At 45.4% G+C, this 10,138-nt stretch overlaps 1 protein-coding gene across 1 annotated transcript in view; it reads right to left on the bottom strand.

Annotated features, from left to right (window-relative positions):
* Window positions 1-383: 383 nt before the first annotated feature.
* LOC125486985 overlaps window positions 384-10,138 on the bottom strand; it is a 30,398-nt gene continuing 20,643 nt past the window's right edge. Inside the window, exon 5 of the mRNA XM_048616696.1 lies at window positions 384-688. Within this exon, the coding sequence (XP_048472653.1) occupies window positions 384-688 (305 nt within the window). The remainder of the gene's footprint in view (window positions 689-10,138) is intronic.

The raw sequence follows: 10,138 nt of genomic DNA, 5'->3' as shown, positions 1-10,138 counted from the left end.
AATCTTGGTGTCATCCGCAAACTTACTAACCATGCCTTCTATATTCTCACTCAAAATATTTATATAAATGACAAACAAAAGAGGAATTGTGGAACACCACTGGTCACAGGCCTCCAGTCTGAAAAGCAACCCTCCACCATTAATGTGTCTCCTGCCGTTAAGCCAATTTTGTATCCAACTGGCAAGGTCACCCCGAATCCCATGTGACCCAACTTTAGTAATTAGTCTACCACACGGAACTTTGTCAAAGGTTTTACTAAAATCCAAATAAACAATGTCTACTGCTCTGCCATTATCAATCTTTTTGGTAACTTCCTCAAAAAACGCAATCAAGTTTTTGAGACACGATTTTCCTCACACAAAACCATGCTGACCATCCCTAATCAATTTCCAATCAGTACATTCCCACTCACCCCCAAGTCTGGAGACATAGGCCTGTTCTTTTTCTTGGAGCTTCTCCTGGGGTGTTTTCGCATTAGATCCCGTTCCTCTGACTCTGAGATGTGTACATGTACCAGACCGTAACCAGTCTCTTGCCCTGGTGTGTCTCGGAAGGAATTTGTTCTCTTCTTCTGGTGGTACTGGTATCGAGATATAATATCGGCTGCATCCATCTCGAACTCTGATGCTTCGTCAACGTTAGAGGGAGGGGGAGAACCTGTGATTTCTGACAGCCTTTCCAGCTGTTCTGAGGGGCCAGGTATATTTTGCGCTTACCCTGCTTGCAAGGTAGCAGCTTTCATGTGATCCACGTTTGTTCAGGACCACCTCACCTATTCAAACTTTTCTATGTCACCAGACCTGACTTTGCATCTTCACCTTGTACCCATGCAAGGCCATTCCTGTGGTTTCAACACCAAATCTTGTCCCCTGAAGTAAATTGTCTCTCTCGCTTAAAGGAGGCATGTGGCCAGCCCTGATGCCCATCTTACACTAACCCCCCACCATGAATGGACCAACACAGTCAATGTATAATCGAGTCCAGGATTTACCCGGCCATTCCCACAAAAGTGAGGGAGCTGCTGACAGTAATTTTTGTTCTTGTTTGCACTCTGTGCACTGCCTCACCAACACAGCTATGTTGGCATCCAATCCCGGCCACAGACATAACTTCTCGCCAGCATCTTAATTTTGGAAATCCCTGGATGACCCTGGTGGAGTTCAGCCAGTATCTAGCAACAGCCTTTACTCAGGGCAATCTGGCTCCCTATAATAAAATGCCATAGCCGGCAATGATCTGGTCTCTCCGGGTCCAGAAAGGTTTCAGTTCTGGTTGTGACAGGCCTTTTGTTTCCTCCATCACCACCAGCTGTTTTAGTTTTGCCAGGACTGGATTTTTTTTGTATCCACGGTTGGATATTATCAGTGGTGACCAGAAGGGTGTCCAGAAAGTTTAAAACCAGAATAGACCCTTCTGGGGAAGCACCACAGGTGTTGAAGGTGGCTTATGACATCTACATTAGCCACTTGGCCTCCTGGATGGTGCTCCAACTGGTAATGGTATGCGCTGAGAATAAGGGCTCACCTCTAAATTCAACCAGAAGCTATGAAGAGCAAGGCCATGTCTTCTTTAAGTAGCCCTAACAGGGGTTTGTAGTCCGTTACTATTACAAATTTATGTCTGTAAAGGTATTGGTGGAACTTTCTCACACCAAAGATACTGCCAAGCCTTCCTTCTCTATCTGGGTGTATCTTCATTCAGCATCAGTCAAAGTCCAGGAAGCATACACTATTGGGCACTCCTCTCCGTTGAGCCACTGGTGATCCGACTCTACATCGATACCGTACAGGGAAGCATAGCATATCAGCCCCACCTCTTGCTTTGGATTGAATTGGGCCAACACCCTGGATGACGATACCTGGTTTTTCACTTTCCCAAAGGCTACTTCTTGGCTGCGTGACCATTTCTAAGGCTGATCCTTTCTCAATAGCAGGTGTCAAGTTGCCAAAGTGGAGGCCTGGTTACTTATGAATTTTCCATAATAATTCACTAACCCAAGGAAAGACCTAAGCTTCAGTACAGATGTGGGAGCCAGGACCCCTTTGATCACCCTCACTTTATCTTTCAATGGGTTGTTGACTCTGTAAGCCAAGTAGGTCACTTGGGGTACCTGGAACACTCGTTTCCCTCCTAAGTGCTTAAACATTTCTCCCAGGCTGGCAAACACCTATGTCCAAATTCTCCAAGTGCTCTTTATTAGTCTTCCCAATTAGCATGTCATCCAGATAAAAGGCAACCTGGAGTAGACCTTGTAAAATGATCTCCATCATCCGTTGGAAAAGTACACAGACTGATGATGCCCCAAATGTATATTGTATATTGGTATGAACTCTTTTGGGTATTAATTGTGGCATACTTCTGGGAATCATCATCTAGTTGCAATTGCAGGTATGCATGGCTCATGTTCAGTTTTGTGAAAGACAGCCCCCTGTCAGTTTTGCGTACAAGTCTTCTATGCGAGGGACTAGGCATTTGTCCAGCTGTGAGAAACAGTTTACAGTTTGCTTAAATTCCCCACAAAGGCAAAGCCACCCGTTAGGCTCCACAATTGGTACGACCAGTGCTGCCCATTCTGCAAACTGGACTGGTTTGATGATTCCTTCACTTTCCAGCCTTCTGATTTCTGCCTCGACTTTTACATTTAAGGCAAATGGCACTGGGCAGTCCTTAAGGAATCACAGAATTGCTTCCTGGTCAACATGTAAGGAGGCCTTGGCTCCTTTGATAGACCCTATATTTCCCTGAAAAACTTGTGTATTTAATTAGGACTCCACTCAGGCAGCCCTTTTCTTATTAAAAAATGTTGAGCCAATCTAGATGAATCTTTCTTAACCGATACCACCCCAATAGGCTTGGGTCCAAGTCTTTTACTACAAGCAGTGGTAACTGCACCAACTGCTTCCCATAGGAGACTGGAACCGAAGTCGTACCCTTAATCTGTAATGGGTCCCCAGTATATGTTCTCAGTCTGGCCAAGGTCTTGCAGTAACTTAAGGGTTGAAGTCCAGAATGAATCTTGTTAAAAACTGGTTCTGTAATCACTGATACAGCTGCACCAGTATCGACCTCCTTTAGAACCAGGTGACCATTTAACCAGACATTTATTTTGATTGGCTCTGATTTGGTTGTTGCTGAGCAATTTAACTGTTCCAAATCAGATGCAGCCTTTCCAGGGTGTGCACTCTTCTGGATTCCAGCCTGTCAGTTCTCTTACTCTATTCAGGCCTGGTGGGACTCTGTTGCTGTCTCGAGTCTGCATTCCGGCAGCAACTGTAATGGCTTGCCGGCCCGGAGATTGAAGAACCATTTAGCCATTTGGCTGAGGCTTGACTTTGCTTGTGGAGTTTTGCTGTGGGTTGGCCTAGGGTCACTCTGCTCAGGATATGCCCTGCATGAGACTATGCGATTGCCTACACTCAAGTGGTGTTCCCCAAGCCCAGACAGGTGAAGGTGTCAACTTCCATCGGGATGCCCTGTAGCTCATATGCTCCACTTGCCAGTTGTAGTGCCCATTTGAAGGCCAGTTGGGCTTCAACTAGTAGGTGCTTTTGCATGGTTATGTCATTAATCCTGTCTCAGCATCTCATTCAGGGTTAACCCAAAATCACATGCCTCTGCCAGTCGTCTTGACCTCGTCAAAAATCCCAATACAGATTCCCTGGTTCTGTAACTATCAAGTAAAATCAATAGCATCTCAGAATTAGATGAGGCTTGGGATCATATTCCTTAACTAAATCCGTCAACTCTTGGAAGGTTGTAGTTTCAGGGAAAATTAGCCTCCTAATAACCAAAAATGTTGCATGCCCACAAGAAGTCAGAAGAATTACTCGTTGCTTTTCATCTGCCCCAGTGTTATTTCCCCTGAAAAAATTACGCATTCTTTCTACTTATTGGGGCCCAGTCGTCAACAGCAGGATTGAAGGAGTCAAGCTTCCTAAATAAAGGCATGATGCCAGAAATACTTACTCCAACTCAAAGATGACAATTGCGAGCAATTTTCTTCAGGAGCATACCACTATTTGGCTACCAAACCATCCTTTATTTACATTGAGGATTCTGGGTAATCCAGGATGAGGCGATGGGAAAACATTGTGGTTGTAAGAGCTGCTCCTTTTTTTTTGAAGTATTTTCAGTGTTGGAGCTGATTTCCTCGAATTCTAGGAGCAGTAATTACTGTATAATAAGCTGTTACATTGTTTTGGAACTTTGGGGAAAAAAAACGATCAAAACTTGCTGTGGTTGGTTGCCTCACTGAGCTGGTTCGTTAGTTCGCACACGTTTCATTACCCTGCTGGGTAACATCATTAAGTGCAGCCTCCGATGAAGCACTGTTGTGTTTTCCCACCTGGTATTTAATATCTGGGGTCCATTGGAATTGGTTACCTCATTTCTGGTTTTCCTTCGCAGTGGTGTATATATAGGGTCTAGTTCTAAGTGTTTGTTGGTGGCCTTCTTGGTGGAGAACCAGGCCTCTAGGAATTCCCTTGTGTGTCTCTGTTTGGCCTGCCCTAGGATCCTAGTGCTGTCCCAATCGAACTGGTGGTTCTCCTTATCCATGTGAATGGAGGTGAGGGAGTATTGGTCGTGTCTTTTTGCTGCTACTTGGTGTTCATGTACTCTTGTGGCCAATTTTCTTGCTGTCTGTCCAATGTAATGTTTGTCGCAGTCCTTGCATGGAAGTTTGTATATTATGTTGATTCTGTCCATAGTGGATAGGGGATGTTTGGTTCGAGTTAGCAGTTGGCATAGGGCTGACGTGGTTTGGGTGCTAGTCCGATACCAATGGTCGTAGGAGTCTTGTGGTCAGTTCAGATATGTTCTTGATGTGTGGTAGCGTGATGAGTGTTAGGGCATGCAGTATCTTCCTGCTGTTCTTCCTGTGATAGGCATTGTTGGATCCAGTTGTTCGGGTATCTGTTGTCATTGAATACTTGGTAGAGGTACTCCTTTTTGACGTAGTTCCGGGTTGCTAGTGTGCTGTCGCTCGTTTAAATAGTGTTTTCACGCAACTTCGTTTGTGGGTGTTAGGGTGGTTACTGTTGAAATTCAGTACTTGGTCAGTGTGCATGGCTTTTCTGTGTACCAACACCAGGCCATTTACACAGGTCCACTAAGGGAATGGAAGCTAGGGGAGTTGCATACCCCTCTTGTAGGAGGTAAGGGTCACTACTAGTGTCCCTTCTGACTTAACCTGCGAGAAGTGCACCCAATTCCAGCTCCTCACAGACATCATTAGGGAACTGGAGCTGGATCAACTCCAGATCATTTGGGAGGCTGAGGAGGTGATAGAGAGGAGTTATAGGGAGGTGGTCACACCCAAATTACAGGACAAAGGTAGCTGGGTGACTGTCAGGAGAAGGAAAGGGAATAGGCAGACAGTGCAGGGATCCCCGTGGCCGTTCCCCTCAATAATAAGTATACCGTTTTGGATACTGCTTGGGGAGTGGGGGGGACCTACCAGGGGAAAGCCATAGCGGCCAGGTCTCTGGCACTGAGCCTAGCTCTGTGGCTCAGAAGGGAAGGAGGGAGAATAGGAGAGAGATAGTGATAGGAGATTCAATGGTTAGGGGAACAGACAGGAGATTCCATGGTACTGAGCGAGACTCCCAGATGGTATGTTGCCTCCTGGTGCCACGGTCAGGAATGTCTCAGATCGAGTCTTCAGGATTCTTAAAGGGGAGGCAGAGCAGCCAGAAGTCGTGGTACACATCAGTACCAATGACATAGCTAGGAAATGGGTTGAGGACCTGAAAAGTGAATATAGGGAGTTAGGATGGAAGCTGAAAGCCAGGATGAGCAGAGTAGTAATCTTAGGATTACTACTGGTGCCACGGCTAGTGAGGCCAGAAACAGACAGCGAGTGCAGCTGAACACGTGGCTACAGAGCTGGTGCAGGAGGGAGGGCTTCAGGTTTGTGGATCTTTGGGATACCTTCTGGGGAAGGTGGGACCTGTACAGGAAGGACGGGTTGCACCTGAATTGGAGTGGCACCAATATCCTGGGTGGGAGGTTTGCTAGAGCTCTTCAGGAGGGTTTAAACTAGTTTGGCAGGGGGATGGGAACTGGAGCTACAGATCAGAGTATGGGGTAGCCGGTGTACAGGCAGATAGAGTAAGTAGAGAATCTGTGAGGAAGGATAAGCAGTTGATAGGGCAAAGTGGCAGTCAGTGCGACAGGTTGAGGTGTGTCTGCTTCAATGCAAGAAGTGTCAGGAATAAGGGTGACCAACTTAGAGCATGGATCAGTACTTGGAACTTCGACATCGTGGCCATTACAGAGACTTGGATAACACAGGGGCAGGAATGGTTGTTGGATGTTCCGGAGTATAGATGTTTCTAAAGAAATAGGGAGGGAGGTAAAAGAGGTGAAGGAGTGGCATTGCTAATCAGGGATGGTATCACAGCTGCAGAAAGGGAGGTCATGGAGGAGGGTTTATCCACTGAGTCAGTATGGGTGGAAGTCAGAAACAGGAAAGGAGTAGTCACTTTATTAGGAGTTTTCTATAGAACCCCCCAATAGCAACAGAGACACTGAGGAACAGATTGGGAGGCAGATTTTGGAAAGGTGCAGAAGTAATAGGGTTGTTGTCATGGGTGACTTCAACTTTCCTAATATAGACTGGAACGTCCTAACTGCAAATAGTTTGGATGGAGCAGATTTTGTCAGGTGTGTCCAGGAAGGATTTCTGACTCAATATGTAGATAGGCCGACTAGAGGGGAGGCCATATTGGATTTGGTGCTTGTCAACAAAGCAGGCCAGGTGTCAGATTTCTCGGTGGGAGAGCATTTCGGTGATGGTGATCACAACTCCCTGACGCTTACTATAGTCATGGAGGGGGATAGGAGCAGACAGTTTTGGGAAAATATTTAATTGGGGGAGGGGGAATTACAATGCTATTTGGCAAGAATTACGGAGCACCAATTGGGATCAGATGTTCTCAGGGAAATGCACGACAGAAATGTGGAAGTTGTTTTAGGAGCAGTTGCTATAAGTACCAGATACGTTTGTCCCACTGAGGCAAGGACAGGATGGTAAGGTGAAGGAACCTTGAATGACAAGACATGTGGAACACCTAGTCAAGAGGAAGAAAGAAGCTTACTTAAGGTTGAGGAAGCAAGGATCGGACAGGGCTCTAGGGGCGTACAAGGTAACCAGGAAGGAACTGAAAAATGGACTTAGGAGAGCTAGAAGTGGGTATGAGGAAACCTTGGCGGGTAGGATCAAGGAAAACCCCAAGGCGTTCTATGCTTATGTGAGGTACAAGAGGATGGCCAGAATGAGGGTAGGCATACTGGAGGGAACTTGTGCACGCAATCAGAGGAGGTAGGGGAGGTCCTTAATCAATACTATGCTTCAGTATTCACCAGTGAGAGGGACCTTGATATCTATGAGAACAGCATGAAACAGGCAGATATGCTCGAACAGGTTGATGTTAGGAAGGAGGATGTGCTAGAAATTTTGAAAAACATGAGGATAGATAAGTCCCCTGGGCCAGACGGAATATACCCAAGGTTACTATGGGAAGCGAGGGAAGAGATTGCTGCCCCTTTGGCAATAATCTTTGCATCCTCACTGTCCACTGGAGTAGTACCAGAAGATTGGAGGGTGGCAAATATCATTCCCTTGTTCAAGAAAGGGAATAGAGATAGTCCTGGAAATTACAGACCGGTCAGTCTTACTTCTGTGGTGGGAAAATTATTGGAGAGGATTGAGAGATAGTATTTATGATTATTTGGAAAAGCACAGTTTGATTAGAAATAGTCAGCATGGCTTTGAGAGGGGTAGGTCATGCCTCACAAGCCTTATTGAATTCTTTGAGGATATGACAAAACACATCGTTGAAGATAGAGCAGTGGATGTGGCATATATGGATTTTAGCAAGGCATTTGATAAGGTTCCACATAGTAGGCTCATTCAGAAAGTAAGGAGGCATGGGATTCAGGGAAATTTGGCTGACTGGATACAAAACTGGCTGTTCAATAGAAGATAGAGGATGGTAGTAGATGGAATATATTCAGCCTGGAGCTCAGTGACCAGTGGTGTTCCGCAGGGATCTGTTCTGGGACCTCTGCTCTTTGTGATCTTTATAAATGACTTGGATGAGGAAGTGGAAGGGTGGATCAGTACGTTTGCCAATGACCCGAAGGTTGGTGGAATTGTGGACAGTGTGGATGGCTGTTGTAGGTTGCAACGGGACATTGGCAGAATGCAGAGCTGGGCAAAGGAGTGGCAGATGGAATTCAACCCAGGAACGTGTGAAGTGATTCATTTTGGAAGGTTGAATTTGAATGCAGATTACGGGGTTAATGGCAGGATTCTTGGCAGTGTGGAGGAACAGAGGGATCTTGGCGTCCACATCCATAAATCCCTCAAAGTTGCTACCCAAGTTGATAGGGTTATAAAGAAGGTGTATGGTGTGTTGGCTTTCATTGGCAGGGGAATTGAGTTTAAGAGCCGTGAGGTTATGCTGCAGCTCAATAAAACTCTGGTCAGACCACTTTTGGAATATTGTGTTCAGTTCTGGTCACCTTATTATAGGAAAGATGTGGAAGCTTTAGAGATGGTGCAGAGGAGATTTACCAGAATGCTGCCTGGATTGGAGGGCAGGTCTTATGAGGAAAGGTTGAGGGAGCTAGGGCTTTTTTCATTGGAGCGAAGAAGGATGAGAGGTGACTTGATAGAGGTGTACAAGATGATGAGAAGCATAGATAGAGTGGACAGTCAGAGACTTTTTCCCAGGGCGGAAATGACTATTACAAGGGGGCATAATTTTAAGGTGATTGGAGGAAGGGAGAGGAGATGTCAGAGGTAGGTTCTTTACACAGAGAGTGGTGGGCATGTGGAATGCGCTGTCAGCAGTGGTAGTGGAGTCAGATACTTTAGAGACTTTTAAGCGACTCTTGGATAGCCACATGAAGGATAGTAAAATGTAGGGTATGCAGGGTAGATTGACCTTAGTAGGATAATAGGTCGGCACAACATCGTGGGCCGAAAGGCCTGTACTGTGCTGTACTGTTCTATGTTCTGTGTTCTATGTGTCCTGACACAAGCAAGAATTTTCCGATCAGGGTCAGGGAACGCCAGAAAGCCCCAACCACATGCCATCGTGAGGACGTGCTCCTCTTCCACAACAAGAACCTGCCATCTGTAGACACTTGTATTTTTAGAAAGCACCTTCATCTCCTTTGCCCATCTTTATCAGCAGAGCCCAACCCTGATAATGGTGCTGCCAATCTTTCAGCATTGTAATGGCCTCTGAATGGCTGTCTGGTCTTGGAATCTGTCTATCATCTGAAACAGGGCTGCCAATTGGTTGCCTCCCTTCTCCACAACTCCCCACCCCTACCGCCAGGTCCCACCATTGGCCTTGATGGATTGTCGACCCAGGTCTTAGGCCACTGATATGCATAGGCCTGCAAACAAAAAAGTCAGTGCAATATAAAGGTAAACATTTCTGGATAATACTCTTCAGCGTGGTTTCATCTTCATGATACATCTAAAAGATGTAGGAGAAAGAAAATACTTTACAATGAGATAGGGAAATATGCATAAGATAGAATTCCAACAGCCATGTAGCCAGAATAATAAACTCTCAACTTCCAATTCCTAACTTTGTCTGTAACTTCTTACTTACAGTACGTGATGTAGTAGATGACAGATATCAATGCAGGTAATAAGTAGACCAGCACAGCAAGTAAACTCCTCGTAATGAACATTTTGTAAGGATATTGGCAGAGTGAAGCTGCAGCAGACAATCGAGGGACATACAAGATTACTTAAACATGTTTTCATCCTGAACTTCAGACAATTAGAAATATTGGTAGAATCAGTGCCATGTACAGGTCATAGCAACATTCATGTTAAAAAGAGACTGAATTCAGAGAAAGAGGCAGCAAACAGCATCATAAATATTAAACACAGAACATCAACATGCAATGACGAACAGTGTATAGTTTGCAAAGATGCTAATATTAAGTATCCAAGAATGGCAAAGCAGTAATTGTGCATTATATTCCTGATGGGAATGCTTTCCACACAACCATCCCTGATATTTCAGGAAGTGAAGAATCTTTCTGGTGTTCATGTGGAGAACTTTCAGGTTTCCCCCCAGTCCAAATGGAAATAGTAAGGAGACC

Source organism: Rhincodon typus, chromosome 35, assembly GCF_021869965.1.
Source record: "Rhincodon typus isolate 14 chromosome 35, sRhiTyp1.1, whole genome shotgun sequence".
Classification (NCBI taxonomy): Eukaryota; Metazoa; Chordata; class Chondrichthyes; order Orectolobiformes; family Rhincodontidae; genus Rhincodon; species Rhincodon typus.
Note: the sequence above shows the minus strand (reverse complement) of the source record. Positions and strands in the feature narration are given on the sequence as shown.